At 37.7% G+C, this 21,177-nt stretch overlaps 1 protein-coding gene across 3 annotated transcripts in view; it reads left to right on the top strand.

Annotated features, from left to right (window-relative positions):
- The window catches only part of FAM114A1 (family with sequence similarity 114 member A1), a 38,066-nt gene that overhangs the window by 1,794 nt on the left and 15,095 nt on the right, over positions 1–21,177 (top strand). For all 3 annotated transcript variants that reach the window (XM_074865984.1, XM_074865986.1, XM_074865985.1), the window contains exons 2-8: positions 878–1,227; positions 2,541–2,628; positions 12,569–12,682; positions 12,839–12,936; positions 15,017–15,151; positions 16,938–17,090; positions 19,350–19,473. In XM_074865984.1, the coding sequence (XP_074722085.1) occupies positions 886–1,227; positions 2,541–2,628; positions 12,569–12,682; positions 12,839–12,936; positions 15,017–15,151; positions 16,938–17,090; positions 19,350–19,473 (1,054 nt within the window). In that variant the 5' untranslated portion in view covers positions 878–885. The remainder of the gene's footprint in view (positions 1–877; positions 1,228–2,540; positions 2,629–12,568; positions 12,683–12,838; positions 12,937–15,016; positions 15,152–16,937; positions 17,091–19,349; positions 19,474–21,177) is intronic.

A 21,177-nucleotide genomic window follows, 5' to 3' on the forward strand; every position in this document is an offset into this window, starting at 1 on the left:
ACTCTGCCAGTGCTTCTACTTAATCAGCTGCAGAGCTCGCTCAATGACCATTTCTTTCTCTTCCTGGATCCTTAGCCTGATGACTGCACAACAGTGGAAAATACTTAGAAAAAGAAAGTTACGTTGGAAGATAAGGAGTAAATAACAGAAAACTGGTTTGTAACGTTCCAAAAATATAATCAATAACTGTATCTTATGCAAGCTTACCTTGACTTCAAAACTGAAGTTTAATCACACAGCTGGAATTTTAGGAGCATATGAGAAACATTGCACCCCCCAAAGAGTAAGCCTTTGAGACAAGTGATGGAGAAATGGTGTGAACAATGAATGCTTCCTGTTTGTGAAATGCCTGTCATGTTCTGAAATTATGCCCCTTCTCCAACACATAAATATCACCACAGTTTTAGTCACACTGTGTCATCCTCTTCTTCATCAGTCAGCAGGCTATAGGAGCCCGTGTATGTGGAGATGAGAAGGAGAGCAAGAGCTGCTTGACTGTTCCAGCTCAGATTATCCTGTTGTCCAGTGGCCTTTCATACACATCTAATAGGGAACGTAGGAATTAACCATGTGGAAGCTCATATTTGACTTCTCCAGACAAATGAACATCCTTTCTCATTCACCAAAGTGTATTTTGGAAAACAATAATGCTGCTCTTTGTACTTGAGTGAGATCCTGCAAGGTGAATAGAGTATTCAGAGTACCATCATGATACCAGTGCTGGCATGATGCATATGCCACAGGGCTCCATGCTTCAGGAGGCCTTACATCAAAGCTGTGTTGATTTTCAGCAATAGCTTATAATAAACACTGCATATTTTATAGTCATTCAAATGTTTATGGAACCTAAAAGACTTAATTTATTTTCTATATTCAGAATTGAAAATGTCTGAAGATGTATGTGATGGCATCCCATCTGAAGAAAAATCTGAAGTAATGGAAATGCCCAGCAATGAGGTACTGCCTCACGAGTCAGTACCACACCTCGTGGAAGCTGAGATCTTGCATGAGTCTTCACAAGATGAACATGGACAGGCCACTCAGAGTGACAGTAATAGACAGGAAGTAGACATATTTAGTAGTGAAAACCCTTTGACTGAAAAAATAATTGAAAGTCTGCCTTCCAATGGAGAGGCAACTGAAGACATGCCCACTGAGTGTAATGAGACCGTAAGCCTTGATGCAGAACCTGAATCTCATGAAACACAGCATGAACAAAGCAGTCCAGTAAGTAATACTTTCTTTTCCATAAAAGCCCTCCCCTCCCTGCTTTGTAAGGACAGAATTTTGTACAATGTACATAACTTTTTCACAAAAGCCTAGGGAGTTATATACAGAAAGCCTGCATGGGAATAAAATAAGTTAAATTGCGACACCAAGCTTTTGCAAAGTAGGAATAGTGGAATTTGTCTTTGCCGGTGTGGTATTAATTTGGTCTTTCTAGCCTGGTTGCAGTGAAACTATACCAGAGCCTAAATCTTATTAAGAATCAAGTCAATTTTGTATAGATATAGTACTCCTGTCATTTTGTTATCTGGCTTTCTGTACAAATCTGCTTCATTCAGTTCACAGAATGAACCTAGAAAAGGACAGAATTTAAGCTGCATATGCAGCACTGAATCTTGTACTTGCTAATTTTCAAGTCATTGACTTTACAAAAACAGTGTATGTTTCACCAGGCTTGGCAAAACAGCCAGTAGTTTTTGATTTGTGATCCACAGACCTTTGGGAGTCCTGTCAGTAACTGCAAGAAGTTAGTAAAAGAAAACTAAGAAAAACAAGGCTTTTTTACAGTCTATATAGCATCCAAATCCAATACACATGACATAGCTGAAGATGTTCTCATCTCCACTGAAAAATGTTTAGGCATCCTCAAGTTGGAAAAGGTTAAAACACATTGTTTTATTCCCTCCACCAGTGATCCCCTCCACAGGAGTCTGTACACTGCACAAGGCAGAGCTGTCTTGGGATACTTCAGCTTTTGGTTTTGAGTTGACTGTGGTGGGATGATATGTTACTGGAGACTTTCCTGAGACAACAGTTTCTTAATACAATTTAAATATGGAATACTGATTATCACTACCACACATTAATGTAACAGGTTGGCAGCACTTCCTCTGGCTTTGTTTTTATTGAACAGTTTTTAGGAGCTCCCTGTGGACATCTACTGGGTTACACCTCTGAGGAGACTCAGGCAGAGAAGCCTCTGGCTTCTGGTAGAACTCGGGAAGGAGACAGGTTCCTGCCTCTCCCTAATAATAGCCCTAATAAACTTGTATGGCTTTATAGGGTCGGGTACCTGAAGGAGTATTAGGACATCTGTAAAGACATCTCTAGAGTTCTAGGTGCTTTCACGACTAGGTGATCTGAAGTAAGCTTCCCATTCTGCCTTGTGCAGAGAAGCTTGAACACCACGTAATACCCAATCTATCATCATTTATTAAACAGTGGACTTTGTTGCCTGACAGGTACTTTGTGTTTCCTCCTGCCTTTGGAAAACATGAATTTTAGACAGTGGAATAATATTTTTGTTCTTGCAGGCCACAGACTCCTCATCTAAAGCAAGTAGATGGGGAGCTTGGGGTACATGGGGAAAGTCTCTCCTGTCATCAGCTTCAGCCACAGTGGGTAAGTGTTCACTCAGTAAAATACATGAAAATAAATTGTAATTTTAATGTGTTACTGGACATACTAATGTTGTATCTTAAAGATTCATAGACAGTTTTGTCCTGATATGCTTGGCAAGCATGATTTTTTTTAATAGGAACAACCTCCCTAAACTGTTGAAGCACAGTAATATTTCTTTGAGTCAGATTAGGGACAAGGTACTAGGCTTGTTTGTAAAGTTAGTGAGTTACCTCATTGTGGCTTCTTCACAGAAAGGATACATAACCTGATACAATTACTATCAGCCAAAGGCTTATGGTTTTTGAAATCAAAGCACTCCACCCCAGATTTGTACACATTCATGTTTGTGGTTTATACACTATGACTTCTATTTATACAATATGAATTCATTTCTCGTAAATCATTCCAGCTTTCATTGACACCCAGCAAAACCAGACTTCAGAGAGTAGAACAACATATTGAAACATGGACCCTATACTCCCTCTCCCTATACTCTCATTTCCAATTGTATGTCAGTACAAAATTTCCTTGTGAAGACTTTAGGTAAAACTTAATCATTACACATCAAAAACTCACAGAAAGCGAAGCATGCAAATACCTAGTAACCAGTGGGAATGCATTTCTCACAAAACTGTACTAAGCTGTTAACTAATCAGTTCTCATAACGGATCCACAAATCACCTTCAATAGATGAACCTAGGAATTAAAATTAATTGCTAGTTTCCAAAAATCATGGATTCAACAGAGATACTGGTTTTATGATCCCATATAAGGCTGAATAATTCTCGTTCTTATCCTCCTCTGTTCTATGGGCAATAAATTATTTCTGTGTATTACTCAGAGAAGGAGGGAACTTCCCCTATCCTCTCTTTTTTTCAGTAACACCCACACTCAAGAGTTCATAACTACCTTTTCTTTCAGACAGTCCAACCAATTAACATATCTAATTAAACTCAGAATGGGTTTCTAATAAGTCTTTAAATTGATGTAAGTGAAGGTTGCCGCTCAAAGGAGTGGGCCTGCCCAATCCCAGCAATGTATTTATTCCTTCTCTTATGCTCATGGTACCCTTCATGTAGTGATGTGGGGAGCTGGTTTATGAGACTGATTTTGAAAAGTACAAATGAAGTAAGAGGTGAATCTTCAGCTGGATCAGTTTGTGAATTCCCTAATCTGGCTCACCATTTGATCACCCACATGCTACTGAATGGGAAATGATGGGAACACATGGAATATGCTGATGGGGACAAGGGCAACTGCATAAGTGTTCTCAACTTGTATTTAACCTTAAAGTTTAGTGCTTCTCTTTCAGACTTGAAGAAGGGCCTCTGTGTTGAAAATTTTGCCCATTTTTTTCCCCACGCTATTAGTAGGTCTAATTAAAGGGTACTGCTTTCACAGACTTCCACAAGCCTTGCCTCTCTTACATTCTCAGACCAACATAACAACAGCATTCTGGAAAGAATTTGACTTAGTGTCAATAACTGAAGAAAAAAAATCTTATGTGCATAAAAGTAATTTTACTGTTGATCAGTTGGAATTGCAATGCTGATGAATTCTTCAGTTCATTTTTATAGTTGCCTCTACACAGCGGGTTTCTGGGAACAGAGTTCTTTCAGGTCCTTCAGTTTTTGCCTGTGAGGTAGCCATATTTATATTCTGTTTAGCTTTTGCAATAAATAGTATTCTAGCAAATGGGCATTCTAACGTTGTTTGTGAGTAATAAGATTATTTGTTACCAAACAGTTACTGTTCTTGCGGGCTTGCAGTGGCAATCTCACAGTCTTCTGTTGCTTAGAAGTCTTGGCCTCCCTGGGCAATCGGTTTAGTGTCACAGTGTGTATACATTTTCTGTGGAGCAGTATGGCCATAGATATTTTCTTGCCCAGCTGACCTGAGCTTGCCTGAAAATGATGAATGCTGTTGGAAAAAGTTTGGGAGACAAACAAGAATGTGTGTTGTATCCCTTCTTATTGTCTAGTAAGTAAACAAGACATACCTTTTTACAGCTGTTTGTTGCTTTTGTCTATAAAACCTGCTGTGAGCATTGTATCTCTCTGGATTTCCATGGGCTTCTTAATGATGTGATCTGATTTTTATATAGGCCATATAACATCTTGGTTCATATACATTAAAAATTCATGTTGAATTGATACTGGCTTCTTAACATACAATCTGACTGTATCAGCATCATCACTATCCTCACAGAGTGCAAATATGCTAACGAGTTTGCTGTCTAGGCAGCCTGACTTGATAAGGTTGTGTGGCATTGTCTATTTTGAATAGGCATACCATCACCATGTCTATATATTTTTAGAATTATTATTACTTAAAAATGAACACAGCTGAAACAGGTCAAGTTGCTTAGGCAAAGGAGCATCCACATGCAGAAAAGGAAAAAGAAAATCTTAAAATAATTTTGTTTTTACATGAAAATAGTTGTACCATGTCACACTGAAGACCCATCTACTGTTTAGTTTCTGGCAGTGACCAAGAGCAACTGGGTAAGAGCGTAAAACCAGGTTTATGTAAAGCAGTACTTCCCCTGTTTTCTCTTCCCATTTCCTGGAATCTATAACTTAGACAGACTTCCTGACCCTGGGATCAGGGTAGGATTGAGTTCCCATATTACTTAATAAATTTGGGTCTAACTTTTCTCTGTGAATTTATTAAATAAAACAGACTATGAATTAAGCAGAAATCAAATGTACATTCTTACTTGTTCACAGAACCCAAGGTAATTTTGAAGACCAGATAGATAATCTTAGATTTGTTCCAGGAAATCAATGCAGCAGGTAGTAGTTTATATTCCTAATATAGAGGGCTTATTTCCTGGTTGTTTGTTATGGAAATTCATCCCTGATTCTGTAAGTATTTACTGTCTGTCACTGTCATAGACAGGATGTGGGACTGCGTATACCATGTATCTGCTTCAGTACCATAATTCCTAGTGAGAGACAGAGAGAAAAAAAATTAAAGCTATTGGGAATTTCTATAAGCTTTCTTCTTTTTATTAAATATTTATTATTCTCATTTAATTTACTCAATTTAATATCTGAGCAGTTCAGCCAATGCTTCATCTCCTATTCTACATCAGAAAATAGGTTTGCCATGATCCAGACTATTTTAATGTTGCTTATTCCTTCAGTGTAGCAAATGGTATAAGTAAAGCTGCTTTCTTGGAATTAGACTTACCAGCAACACCTTCAGTGTGTGATTTTCTGTTGCTCCGTGGTTATCTTTGTACAACACAGGTGCTTCTTTGGTTAAGTATGACAAACACTTACTATTCCTTGTATTTTTCTTCAAAATTATACTCTGTAAAAATAGCAGAAACAGTCTGAGGTGGACTATGTAGCATCCTAAAGGCCTAGCCAAATACATTCATCTTTTAACAAATAGTATCATAGAAAAGCCCAGTTGGAAGGAACCTCGAAAGATCATCTAGTCTGGACTTTTGTGGGAAGCAGCGCCTAGATGAGATTATCTAGCACCTTGTGCAGTCACATCTTGAAAACCTCCAGCAGTGGGGACTCTACCACATCCCTGAAAAGGTTGTTCCAGTGAATGACCATTCTTCTTTCTTACATTCCTTTCTCTTGAAGACTGAGCTGAAATAGTTGTTCCAGGGATCCCGGTTTCATTATCCTTCAAACCCTGGTTAAGAGCTCCCAAACAGATTAGCATCAGCAGCTGAACACGAGCTGGCAGTGTGCCCAGGTGGCCAAGAAAGCCAACGACATCCTGACTTGTATTAGAAATCGTGTGACCAGCAGAAGCGGGGAGGTGGTAGTCCCCCTGTACTCTGCACTGGTGAGGACACACCTTGAGTATTGTGTCCAGTTTTGGGCACCTCAATACAAGAGAGATATCGAGGTGCTGGAGCGAGTGCAGAGGAGGGCAACGAAGCTGGTGAAGGGCCTGGAGAACAAATCCTATGAGGAGCGATTGAGGGAGCTGGGACTGTTCAGTTTGAGGAGGAGAAGGCTGAGGGGAGACCTCATCACTCTCTACAACTACCTGAAAGGACATTGTAGAGAGGTTGGTGCTGGTCTCTTCTCACAGGTGATTAGTGACAGAATAAAGGGGAATGGCTTTCAACTCCAACAGGGGAGGTTCAGACTGGACATTAGGAAAAAAATTTTCACAGAAAGAGTGGTCAGACAGTGGAATAGGCTGCCCAGGGAGGTGGTGGAGTCACCATCCCTGGGTGTGTTTAAGGGTCATTTAGATGAGATGCTGGGGGATATGGTGTAGGGGAGAACTTTGTAGAGTAGGGCTGATGGTTGGACTCGATGATCCCAAGGGTCTTTTCCAGCCTGAATGATTCTGTGATTCTATGATTTTTACTGCATGACTATAATTTGTTTAGCATACCTGATTTTAGTTTCTAATAATAAGGTAGTTTCCATATAATTTGTATCTTATCTCTCTTTAACTAACTCTGCACCTATAGCCAGTGATTGTTTTGGCAATGGTTTTGTATTCTAAAGAAAATGTCTGTTGTCTTTGAGCTGATTTTGACATTATTTGAATCAAGGTCCCCACCACAACGCAGATGTGATACTCCTCTACACAACAGAATCTGTAATGCCTTTGGATTAGTAGCAGTTACTGCCTGAATCATTTTTAGTGTCTGACACTAGATGTCACACTAAGAAAGCTACTGAATCTGCCTCATTAATGAGGTGAAGAGTTTTCTTTTGTTTTTAAAAGATGCAAAAAGTTTGGTTTCCCCTATTGTGGAACCACAGTGGAGTAGATCCACTGAAATAGTTGCTGGGATGATGAGATGGGAGTAGGCTCACTGTGATTTCGGGACACAACTTGTTGGACTTATTGTCACCATTTTACCCTCTTTCCTCTAAATTGCATTTTTTAGTAAATCAGCAATTACACCATCCAGTCTTTTAGTAACAGTGTTGATAAAACTCTGCTCTAACAGTGGGTTCCATTGCAGCTAAGCCAATCTATGGCTAGATAGCCACAGAAATGTGCAGTCCTGCACCTCTCTTTTCCTTGTATGTTTCTTCCTCGTCTCTGTGCCAGCGCGCATGCTCCGCTGAGCTCCCAGGAAATTCTTATGTCAGGAAACTGACATAAGAGTAACTTTGGAGGAAAGAAAAATGCATTTTCTGCCTCTTCAGTTCCTTGAACCAACTCACTGAGATAAGTGCCCAGGCAAGCAGAAGGGACAAATACGGAACATGGAAGGAGCAGAACCTCCCACACCAGCACCGAGAAGCCATTAGGTCATCTTAGCTGTAACAGCAAACCTTTTATCCCCTGGGCTTAAGTGAGGCAAAATATATTCTCAGGCTGTACTTGAAGCTTATGACTTCCGTTTTTAAAAACAGCTTGTATGCTTGAAAGCTTGCCTGTTTGTTGGGGGTTTTTTTTGACTAAGCTATCTGCTAGCTTAATAAGACTTACTACCTTCTCCTACAAGCCTTGCCTTTCATACACTATTTTTTTGTATGGGTGAATTACGGTGTTCATAAGGTGCTTAAGCTATGATGCTCAACAAGCTGTATTTCCAAGTAAAGTCTGTTCTCTATCATGCTGTATGCATGTGCTTCACACCATGTCAGTTTGGGTTTTTTAACTTCTAGTGCCAATGGTAAGACTAACATTTGTCAATACCTCTTATACAATAAAAGTAATTAAAATAGAACCCAGCTGTTTAATTACATGGTCTCTGAAATTCATACTATAAGGCTGCTTAGTGCATCTTTCTCATGCAGTGCTTGTAATTAATATTCTGCTATCTTGATTATTTTGTGCTTGTATATATTCCTCATCTAGTTCTTCACCTAGTAGAATGGCACACAAAAATATCAGACACCCATAGTTTTCCCTGGTATGCTGAAAACCTTTTCCTGTCACTCAGTATAACAGAATGAAGTGTCACTTGTGATGTCACTGTGTTCATGAGCTTGGATACGTGTAATAATCAGCATTGCGTAGCTTAGATTGAAGTCTGTGTGGAACTGAAATGCAAATGCTTCAGATAATGTGAAACTAAAGTATTGAAATGATGTGAATGTCTTTTCCATTCTTTAGATACTGTTCCCCTGTTGTGAAATAAAGAACGATATAAAAAAACCCAAAGGCTGGCTGTTATGCTTGTACCTTTATGTGGTCATAAAAAGGACAGTTAATCTATTCAGAAGACTTTTTTTTATTGGATAAATTCAGCTGATTAAGGGAAAACTGGTTTTGGGCCTGAAATCACATGGTGGTCAGTCAACTGTTTTGTAAATAACACTTTACAACCGCTGTAGCAGCAAACCCCTTTTTCACAGTTCTTTTTTAAGAATACTGAATGCAAGTAACAGATGGGAGGAATTGTGGACATGCTTTTAGGGATGGCAGTCCCATTTGCTTTCTTTATGTCTTTTAACATATAACATGATTTAGAAGAGGTGGAGAACCAATAATCTGTGTAGCACCCTTTATGCCTATTACTATTATTGAAACCTTTTACCATTGCAATAAAGAGATCTGAAAGTAGTCTCATTTACTAGCTTAATTGGATTTACTCCTGATTTACAGACTGGACAGCACAGGTATTATCAGAATCTGGCCTGTGTTTTTGTTTTAACTACAGGGAGGAGAATTTTTCTAAAGCCTTGAAGTGACTGGAGTGCCAATAGGATAACCTCAAAGTGAGCACAGTGGGGTCCCCCTTTTTTAGTGTACAAAACCAGAGCACAGCTGGCTTTTCGACATACCTATACTTCATATAGGGAAATGATTCCCTCCAGCCATCTTCAGGTTTCTCAGTTTCTCAGTCAGTGTCAGATGCTAATTTAAGGCCTCGATCTTCATCTTTAGCTTGAACCAGATGAAGCTTCATTCATCTTACTTCATTCATCAGTTGTTCGTCAGAAATGCCCCATGGTGTAACACAGGTGATAAAGACTGTGTGGTAGCCAGGGACAAAATCTCAAACATTTCCTCCTCATCTGTGCCACTGAAGCAGGGAGTCCGGTTACCTGGGCATACTTGACAAGGGACAGTGATTTCTACAGAGAATGGTTTAGATTTCAGATGTGCTGAACTGCCCTTCAGAGGTGTCTTTTGGCTTCTTTCAACTCTGCAGGGAATCCAAAACTACTAAGCTGGGAGGTGGAAGATAAGAAAGCCTGAAGCGAAGTGGGATGTATCTGACTAAAGCCTTTGTGAGCACTGTAATCGGGCCTTGGGCAGATCAGGCAAACTCAAAGGCAGGCCATGTTTTTAGGCACTGCTTGCAAAACCTTCCTTTTCAAATGAAAGATTCGAGATAGCAAGATGAACAACAATATTCTGCTGAAATTGCCAGCCAATAGAAAGAAATCAGGTAGGCAAGAAAACTGAAAGCAACAAGACAGGGAAAAAGGCATGCTTTCTTCAGAAAGCATGCAGTTAACAATACCCACTGCATAACTCTTAATGTCTCTGCTGTTAGAGATGGTAAATAGAGGCATCAGAGGTGTTCTAAGTTTACAAAGTCAGCTCAGTGCATTACCACACCCAGTTTAACAGAACCAATGCACCTTTAATATGTAGGCTCATCTCCCATAACTTCTTTTATTTCTGTGTCTTTTGAAATTACAAATAATCCTTTTCATTTCCAAAGCAACATGTGCTTCTGTCGTGTTTGTGCATGTATGTGTATCTAGCAGTGCTGATGTGCCTCAATTGTGGTCTTCTGATCTCGTCTGGTTTTGTTGTTGTAGTCAAACATACGTGCCATACAGCTTAGTTCAGCAAAACCGCTCCTAGCTGACCTGAAATATTTTCTTACCATTCTACTGCATGTAACTATGCCCTGAAAATGCTGCCTTATTTAAGTGAGTCCTGGGAATTTGTAGAGTAACTAAGTGACTCCAGAATCTATTCATGCTAATATTTTCATTGAACCAATTAAAATGGGCAGGAGATTGGGATTAGGCAAAGTAGTACGCTGTTTTCCAGTATCTGCGTTGGAACAGATTTTGCAAAATGATATGTCCTGTACAGTTGGACATACTGCTACATTTTGTAAGACATGAAATACAATAAATAAAGGTCATATTTTCTTTAGACAGGTAAAAGCATTTACCTGCCTGGTCTCTTTGTTTTGGTGTAAAACATCAGGAGCCCATGCAGTTTATGCTGTCATATAGAAAATTACTTGTTACTGTTCTTAGGGGACATGTGTTCTTTGTGTTTAGCTCCAGATACTCCAGTTTTCTTGTATGTGATCCTTCAGTAGTGCTGCTTCACATGTTTTCTAGAGTATATTTATTATTGAATTCACAGAGCACCTGATGTGCATCCCATCTGGAAATCATAGAATCATAAATCTAAGCCTTCCTTCTTCCTACTCCAGTTCACATAGTTTTGCTGCATCTTTCTTAAATCAGGTGTTCAAAAGTATATTTGTATGACTACACTCACACATACATATGTATATGTTTATTCAGAACACTGCAGAGCACTGGCAAATGATAGGCTATTTTGCTGTAGTTAATAGAAAAGATGCTTTGAACTTTTCTAATAGAAAGTGCACACAATTGTGGAAAAGTATGGACATTTAGTTAATTGTTATGCTTGACTTCATGCCTTAGATATCTAGGTATCTGCCTGAGCATCTGCATGAATGCCTTTTCTGAAGTTATCTATGTACAGTTCAGTTTAAGGTAACAAAGCAAAGAAGTATGAAATTGTCATTAATACTCTCATAAGTAGTTAGGCAGGTAGTTAAAGCACTCTGTATTGTCCTACTACTAGAGTTATGAGCTTTATGTGAGATGCACTAATGGTGTACTGTGCAAGAAAAATTCAAATAGAGTCACTGAAACCATTTCATTTTGTGTTGGAAAGAAGTATTGCTCACCTGGTTGGTTGTTTACTTATTGCATCTCAGCTGGTGTGCAGAAACTTCCAGCTAAAGAAGATGTGCTACCTCATTTGCGATGAGAGAAGCATATCATGAACATACTTGTGGGTATATCCAGAAACAGAATAGGCAGACAATTTGAGGGTAGTCTATTTTAAGGGCAGTGTTTTTCAACTACAGCTGATACAGATTAGGAAGCTTTTGCTGACTACCAGGCAATCCCACCCTATCCTGTAGCAGGATATTACCAGTGCATGTGATCTGCTAGTGTAAATAAAGTCTGTGTAGAAAAGCAGCAAAGCAATCCCATTCTGTCAAAAATATTCAGATAAAAACACTAATAACACATAGTCTTTACATTAAAATATTCTTTACATTTAATAGAAGAGAGAGTTAGGGAGTCACTACGTATGTGTTAGGTAAAGGTGGTAAAATCTCTGTAGATCATCTACCACTGAAACAATAATTCTGTCTGTGTCATCTGACACTAACAGACTTAACAAAGTATATTTAAATAGCACCTTTGAGGAGAGACACTTCAGAATTTGACTTCAGGTGAGCAACTGAGTAGCTTAAATCCTGAAATAACTTTGAGGACTTCGGTCAGTATTCCCAAAATACTTACCTAATATAGCACCTATGTAGCACTCTTACCTCAGCCCTGCAGTCATCCACAGTCCATTAATTGTGGGTTAATTGTTCTAGACATCTGAAAACTAGGTGAGACCAAACCCTATGGCATTAGGAGAACCATCAATTTCTGTTTAAACTGATTGTAATAGAATATTTAACATTTTGAAAAGCAGGTAACTAAACTTTTGTGTGCCACTGAAACAAGTTTCACATTTCAGATCCAGTGTCATTTGTATTATATTTCAGCTTTATAATTTCTAGTCAGTAAATATACTGGATATAGTAGAACAAGTGAATTGTTAACCTAGAAAAAGAATAAGCAGTTGAGGTAAGTTTAATAGTTATTCTGATTGTCATTATTCATGGAGTATAAGAATACTATGGACTGTTAGTAATAAGTTTTCAAATCATATAATCTAAAATATGGTTCTGCTGCAGGTCATGGGATAACAGCAGTGAAGGAAAAAGCAGGAACTACCCTAGGAATTCATAACGCAAGTTCAGCATCTTCGGAAACAGCAGAGCCTCCTGCAGCTGAAACACCAATTATACGTAAGCTCAAATTCACTGAGATTGAACAAAACTCTTTGACACTGCCAAATTAGACCAATTTATAAAATTTTAATATTTTGATCACAGAATCCAGTTGACTGTAATTTTTGACTTGTAGAGTTGGAAGTATGCTGTAGCTTGCTTTTCTTTTGTTAGAAGCAGAAGATTCTCTGGACCAAAGCTCTTCTGAGAATATTCCTTCATCTGGATCTCGTGGCATGTTGTCAGCTATCACTAATGCTGTACAGAACACAGTGAGTCACTTGAGCTGGCCTCTCTGCTCTAGTTATTTTTCATTATTTTTAGATACAAGTTCACTGTAGGTCACATTTGTTAAGTCGTAGGTCTTTGTAAAAACAGTTCTGTTGTAAGTCTGTTTAGAGTCTCTTTCATGGCAAAATAGCTCCATCAAATTACAAAAAAGAGAATTCGAACACAACTAAGTCAGTTACTACTTTGGAACCAGTTTCAATGAAAAATATGGTCTTCTAAACTATGTAAAATTCTGCAAATTCTTGGGAAATATTTTTTATAGTTATGGCACCATCATCTAGGTTTTTTTACAGTTAAGTCCTTTCAGAGGAAGTATGATAAGATTTGTTATCTTTTTTGAAGGCAGATAAAATAAGAAAATACTCCATTCACTTATTTTAAGACTTTTACTAAACTCTGTATTGTTAGTCCCTGGCCCTTACGTGCACCTCTGTATCTAGTCTCTCATTTCATATTAGCCTGCCCGGATGGCGGTCTGATTGCAGACTCAGTGAGGCAAAATCTTTTGTCCACGGTTCTTTCCTATTACACCCTCAATGTATTTTTCTGTGTGCACTTTATCCTTTTCTGGTTATCTTTGTGCACTTTATCCTTTTCTGGTTTTCTGTGTTTCAGCTTTTGCAAAATCCTGTACCATACTGTTTCCAAATAAATTCTTGCATCATCTTCTTCCCCAATATTTTTTACACACTATTACCATAGCAAATGTTTTCCTCTGAGCTTTTTTCTATGGTGTTTCCCTTGAAATTGTAAGAGACTTTAAGCATTGGCTAAAAAAGCATAGCATAACTCCCCATTGAGCATGTTTTACAAAGTGGCAATTCTTGTTTAGTGCACATTCAGTTCATTCTGAGTGCCTCATCACTCTTAATATCAAAGATTTTGGGAGCAGAGGGAGATTCCTATAGATTATTCCTAAGACTGTTGCTATAGAATCTGGAGAATCGTAGGGTTTGTGAGAGCTGGACACCAGTATGATTACCTGACCATCATGATTTGGAAATAAGAGAAAAGATTTGCATCAAGATTTGCAAATAAAAGAAATGTGCTCTCGTGAAAACCTAGAGAGGCTACTATGCCACAGTGATGAATGTCAACAAACAGAATAACTTAATGTCTCAGTTAGTTTCCTGTAATGCCATTTGAGACTTTGGTAGGGTTTTCCATTATATATCAGGCTACATCAGCATTTGAGTATCTGACAGATGCATAATCCAGATTGAAATGGAAATCTTTAACCAGTGAAGATTATTCTTCAGTGTACATGAGAAATTGTCAGTGAGGGCTAATGCTAATATGAATCATAGAATGGTTTGAGTTGGAAGGGACCTTAAAGATCATCTAGTCCAACCATGAACAGGGACACCTTCCACTAGACCAGGTTGCTCAAAGCCCCGTCCAACCTGGCCTTGAACACTTCCAGGGAGGGGACAGCCACAACTTCTCGGGGCAACCTGTTCCAGAGTCTCACCACCCTCACAGTGAAGAATTTCTTCCTTATATCTAATCTAAATCTACCCTCTTTCAGTTTAAAACCATTACCCCTTGTCCTATCACTACATGCCCTTGTAAAAAGTCCCTCTCCTGCTTTCTTGTATGAAGACACAGGAAAAACAACTGTTTCTGTTGACAGTTCCAGAGTCATCACAAGTGTTATAATTTTAGAAATCAGTTAGGGAAGGCAGGGTAATCCTATTCATGATGGACTTTGGCTCCCTATTATTCATATCTAAAATATGTTCCTATGGACTAGATGCCACTTTGGATGAAATTAAAGTGGTATTATTCATAATCTTTTAATTGGCAACAGATGTTACATTTCTTCTGGTGTGAGTCTTTTAATTAACTAGAAATATTTGTATAGTGCATTCTTTCTTTTTGAAAATGTATTCAGAACAAAGTAACATAATTTTATAAATGTATCAATTCTATTGTTAGTTAAAGCATAGAAAATCTGGGAACCTGAATATTCAAAGATGGTGTCAGCAAAACCAATACTCTTTACAGTTCATATTAGCATAAAGTGGAAAGAAAATAACCACATTGTATTATTTTATACAGGGGAAAAGTGTATTATCTGGAGGCTTAGATGCTTTGGAATTTATTGGGAAGACAACCATGAATGTCCTTGCAGAAAGCGATCCTGGATTTAAGAGAACCAAAACACTGATGGCAAGAACAGTTTCTCTATCTCAGGTTGGATTTATTTAAATACAGCTCTGTTAATGCAGTTTCAGATCCTTTTCCCAGAATTTCAGAGGCCTCAGGGAGAGGCTTTATTTATTGTGGTAGATATTGGCTAGGCTTATGGAAATAAATATTATGCTTTATATTTGCTCCACTTTATTTTTCTTCACAGAACCACAAAAGATAATGTAAAATCATCTTTTCTGCATAATCACATGTGCAGTAGCTGATTTTAATAAGATAGTATATGTGGTGATAAATCATTACTCTCTGGAGACAGAATCAAATTGTGGTGTTTTTGTAACAGCTGTAGATAGTTATCTTCCAGCATAAGCATCACTATACTATTTTTCTTGGAAATGAGTGATACTGGAATATGACGTATGTTTCACTAGGAATTAAAGCTGTGAAAACTTGTATCTTAATGTCCATCTAAACTAATGGTACCCTTACACAGTCATGACTCATATGTTCAGAAGTTTGGAGACATGATAAAAACAGAAGCATAAGTGCCGTCAGTACAAAATTATGTTAGCTCTCCAGACACTGAGAGGAGGGAGGCTGTGGAAATCAATAGACATTGAAAAAAACTTTAATTTTACTACATGTTTACTTCCTTGTAGAGAGGAGTAAGGTATTTTTCTTTTAATGAGATGTTTCATCTTTAGTGTTTGTCATTGTAAGTGTGAACAGACTGATACTGTAGGCCAAAAGCAAGTAACTCTTGTTAAGGCCCGCAGGGTTAAAATGAGCTTTAGAGAATACCTTCCTAAAGAATATGCGTGAATTCACACATAAAATCTGAGGCAAAGTGACATAAATCAGTTCTCATGGGTCGCATAACACAGTGCTTCCTTTCAGTGATTCGTACATAAAATTTTGTGAGTGATCTTTTGAATGTGGAGACTGAAAAATCTACCATCATGTCTTTTGTAACAAATAAATAACTGAAAATACTACCGTAGGAATTTTGAATGATGGAATAGTGTAAGTGATGAGGGTTCTTCTGTATTCAGAGGTATATGTGTTACTTAAGATGTAGTTCAGATGTATTTATCAGCTTTACTGTAGCAAATTAATATGAGAGGCCATTCCTTCCTGGGAATAGGAGGAAGGAATAGAAGCCCCTATTCTATACACTGTTCTGTCCTTCTTATACACTAATAGATGTGTATGAGAAGATCACTTTAAAATATCCCCAAGTATATGGAGTGTAGTTCTACCCCACCTTTAGTAGAAGTCATACCTTATTAAGCCAATCTCTTTTGTCAGTCCTGCTGTCACATAAAACTGACTTTAGTATCTGCTAAAAATATTTTATAGGAAATATTTATGTAGGTGCATTATTTATGCAAGTAGGTAAGTAGGTCCTGAAAATAATATTCTTCCCATTTTGTGGTCTGTGGAATGGATTGCATGACTCTTTAAGGCTGTGTATGAAATAGTCCTTTTTATTTTTCTTTCATTGTAAGTGGCGGTTAAATTTATTATACGGTATCCATAGCTGACATTGCTTTTGAGAACATAAGCAAAATTATTTGTTTGTTCATTGTTTTTAAAAAAAAGATGGCTAGCAATTACCATTGGGAAAACCACACTTAGAATGCTACTTAAATATTTTATTAGAGAAGTTTATCAAAAAAGAAGTTAGATATTTCAACTCTAAAATTTCATCTCTGCAGGTGTGATATAGTCCCAAATTTTATTACTACTTCCTAGACAAGCAGAAAGTAATAAAATCTGTCGTACCTACAGCACTACCAATAAACAACAGGAATGATGTATATTTTTGCAGCTGTTGCGAGAAGCTAAAGAAAAAGAGAAACAGAGGCGGGCCCAGCAAGTTACAGTTGAAAGAACCGCACATTATGGACTACTTTTTGATGAATTCCAAGGTTTGTCTCATCTTGAAGCTCTGGAAATCCTGTCAAATGAAAGTGAAGCTCAGGTACAGTACGCAGACAGCATAAATCAAAATGGTTGATGAAAAATTGATCTTTACATTAATTTCACTTTGCAGGTGCACGTGAAATGAACCGTAAATTTTCCATCAACTTCAGAGGAAGCTGGATTGGTCCCACAGGCCAGTCCTTGGCTTCAGGAAATCAATCTCAATACACCTAAAATTTAACTGCAAGGTTAATTCAAAACAAACAACTTCATAAGTGAAAGTTATTTTTGTTAGGACCATATATGGTGTGTATTTTTCAGCTTGTGACACTATGCAGATGTCTTTTCAGAATTTGCAAGGAAGTTGAAGTCTTTTGGTTTTGTATCAGGCACTGATACGTTCAATAATTCCAGACCTACTGCACTTGGAGGCTAGTGAGTTCGAATGAACTCCAGATTACCTACTCAATTCCTAAACCTTCCTTATTGTGTTAGGTTTTAAGGTTACATAAAACTACCCCGAGATATTATTACTGGAAGTATACAAATGTCTCTCTAAAGAACATGCTAAAGTTACTCAGGCCTGTACGATAAATATATTTTTTAATTTCAGCTGTACTGATTTATTGCCTCTGCTAGTAGATCAGTAGATCTCTGACAGTAGATTAATAGAATTTTGTAAATTCCCAGCAGTGGTATTTTGTACAGTTATCTGAATAAATTTCTTAAAATACAAGTTTTCTTCTTTTTTGTTTTTGTAATTAGCACTCCTTGCCCTCTGGGTTATTTTTAATAAAAAATAACCAATTTATTTTTAAAAATTTGCTCTCACAAATAAAAGAAGCTTATATTAATAACAGCTAGGTACATACTGTCCATGTTGGCTTTATTTTTTGCAATTATGTCTAAATGAAAAATTATAAATTTGAAACTCGCATGTAAGGTTCAAGGGCCTGGTTTTGGAAAAAAAAACAGCAAAAAGACCCCACAAAACAGGAAGGAGATAAATAGAAACCAAGTTCCAGTTAATTGCATGTGTCAACACTATTTCCTTTTTACTGTGAAATACCATAAGGTAAATCAGACTTGTGCAGGTTGTTACTGTGAGGTTTCTGATGTGCTTCATGTTATGTCCTAGATAACCCCTTGTTCATAGTGTTACTCACTCCAACAGGGTTGAACGCAACTGTGTGGGTCAACAAGTTCAATTCCCTGATAAATATTCCAATTACCATACACACACGCATGCACAAAATACTTCTAGTACTGTAAGCTTGAGACCTATACTAACAGCCCAAAAGCTGTAGGAGGAGCGCAAGAGAGGCTGAAGGTATTGCTAATGTCCTATGTGCTTCTGATAGCAGGGATTTAAAAATATTTCTAAGCTTCTATTTTAAAAGTTTCCATTTTAAAAAGTTCCCAGTTAATCCTATGAAATGGGTAATGCTATAGAGAGGGACAAAAAAGCCCTAGGTAGTCCTTCACCGAGTTGGGTCTCCCAACTTTGTCTTGCACTTAAGCTTGAGCATATGAACTGGACACATCAAGGAGGAACATAAGAAAATAACATCTTTCTTCAGTCTCTCAGTGAGCCAGACTGCATGTCTGTAAAGCAATCTTAAAAAACCCCCTTTGAAACAAACCTAAAAGTAAAATTTTGCATGAAGGGGAGAGAAGGCATTTCTGTTGGCTTCCATAGGCAGAGAGTGTGATCGTGAGATTAACACCTTATAACTGTAGTGCAAACAGTGATTCAAATAATTTGTTTCCATCCCTCTTAGGCATGCCACCCTCTTAGATATGCAGGCACTTGCAGATACCTGAGACATGCAAAGACTTGTCAATACATTCTTCAGAACAGGTAGACTGGTGAACTATGAATAATTTTGGTTGCATTTTGAAGGAGGTGAAGCAGGCTTCTTATTCCAACTCTTCCTATGAATGCTCAGACTAACCATTAATTTCTGCCTGTGCTCTTTTTGCCTGCTGTCTTCATCGAAGCAATCCCAAAATTCTTATTACAGTCTGCAATTAAACCATAGATTTATAATACAGAATTAATGTTCTGCGAGAAGGTAGAGACCTGATGATCTTGCAAGGCTGGTGTAATTTTTGTGATACTCAACAAATTCTGAACTTTTCAACTGTCAAATTTTGTTGATGAGAACTGAATATGTGTCTACATTGGAAGGTTACGACAAGATTTGAGCATAAAAGAAGTTTCCATTTCTCAGCCTATTTTGGTATCAGGCTCTAAATTAGCATTTAAGAAATGCTTTGTTTTGGTTAGGAATGCTTACTGTCCTCTCTTTTACAGATTCAGTCATATTTAGCAACACTTGATGGAGAGCAGTTGGAGACTGTGAAAAATGATTTAATTTCTATAAAAGAGATTTTTGTTCCAAAGGAATCAGATGACGAAGTGGTGCAGGCACAGAAAGGTAATTAGAAATACAGAAACTTAACCATATGAATAATTGTTACTTCTGTATATAGTAATTTAAAAAATTACAATCCAAACTATAATTTCTGATATCCTAATACTATTCATAACATAGTCACTAAAATTAATTCTCTAAAAGTTCTGGAAGCTGATCAATGCTTAATTTTCAATTTATATTGTAATTGAAGTGTGAGATACAGAAAATATAATGTAAGGAAGTATTATATTACTTTGCTATATCGTCAGTGAGAGCAAAACAAAAATAAGAAGGGAAAATAATCTTTTGGATGACTGAGGCTTTCTTACATAATCTGTTTATGAAATTGTGTAATTTGAAAGTTTTGGAGTGTTTAGCAATGCTTTTCTGTTTAGCAACGTCATTCTCACTTTGCACCCTCCCTTGCTAGATAGGGAAAAGATTAGAGTAATAAAGAGACTTAAGAACCCTGAACTTTTTGAAGGAAAGTCAGTTTGACACACAGTGACAAAACTGCTTTCTAGGTATTGTTTGGCAAGATTTGGCATGTGTAGTGTGAGCAAGAAGTTAAAGCAGCAGAAGCATGCTGTAACTGTGACATAGTGCACAGCGTTGAAGAGAATACAACCAGCATAACAGTCCATAGAACAAGTCACAAAAGTTACAATAAAATGGGCAGGTGCTTTGGTGAGGGTCAAAATAAGTGTCTTAAACAGCTCGGGAATTTTGGCATCCCCTGGAACAGGCTGAGAACAGGATAAGAAGTTAGCTTAAAGCCACCATAGTTCATCTCCAGGCCTGTAAGATCCATACCAAACCTCTTCTAGCTAATAGAAACAGTTCCGCTGACCTGGCTGAAGACTGGCTTATGCCATTGAACATGATATTCTTGTGTTTCAGAAACACAGAAACGTAAAAAATATTTCTTCCACATCCTCTTGATCTTCTTGGGGGTGCTTTGCCCATAAAACCTACATTTTGCAAGATGGTGACATATGATTTCTGTAGCCTTCAGAAAAGTTAGATAAACTGTGTTAACATCCACATGTTCTAAATGGAAAGCCTTTTCCACTCAGACTGCTCTTTCTAGCAGTGTTTAGTATGCCTGATGTGTCTCACTGGGAGCTTATTGTTTCTTCTTGAGGCAGACAGCAAGTGTAAAGTCTTAGTATGGTAGAGTTTTTTGCTAGTTTTTTTACCTTGCTACTCTTTAAAACCCTACATTCCTCTGTGGGGTTGTGAGAAATAGAAGTCAAGAAAGTGTATTACTTGCTTAAGAGTAAGGATTCGTGAGATGGCTGTTGTTCCTTAATTTCTGTGTGAAATAGTTCCTTGCCTTGAAACCCAGGAAAAACTGTTTCTTGCACAAAGTGATATTTTCTGTGGTGGTCAGAAGTCCTGTTTTTTCAGTGAAGTACAGATGCTGATTGTGCTCCTTGAAACATGAACTGGCCTTTTAAATAGGCTGCAACCAAGGCAGTGAGCACCTTAAAAAAAAAAAGACCAGATCAGAGCGTGCTGCAGGTTTTCCGCTGCAAAAGCAAACCAGTTAGCAGTGAAACATATCCTACTCTGTGTGACAGCAGAAATAATAACCACACACATGTTCTCTCCACCTCACAGCTCAATGGGTGTTCCTTCAGGATGCAGTTCAAAATGACTCACGTCCTCTAGTGCAATCCAGCTCAAGATTTATTAGTATTTGAACTACAAATAAATTTCATT

This window comes from Strix uralensis, chromosome 4 (genome assembly GCF_047716275.1).
Source record: "Strix uralensis isolate ZFMK-TIS-50842 chromosome 4, bStrUra1, whole genome shotgun sequence".
Lineage (NCBI taxonomy): Eukaryota > Metazoa > Chordata > Aves > Strigiformes > Strigidae > Strix > Strix uralensis.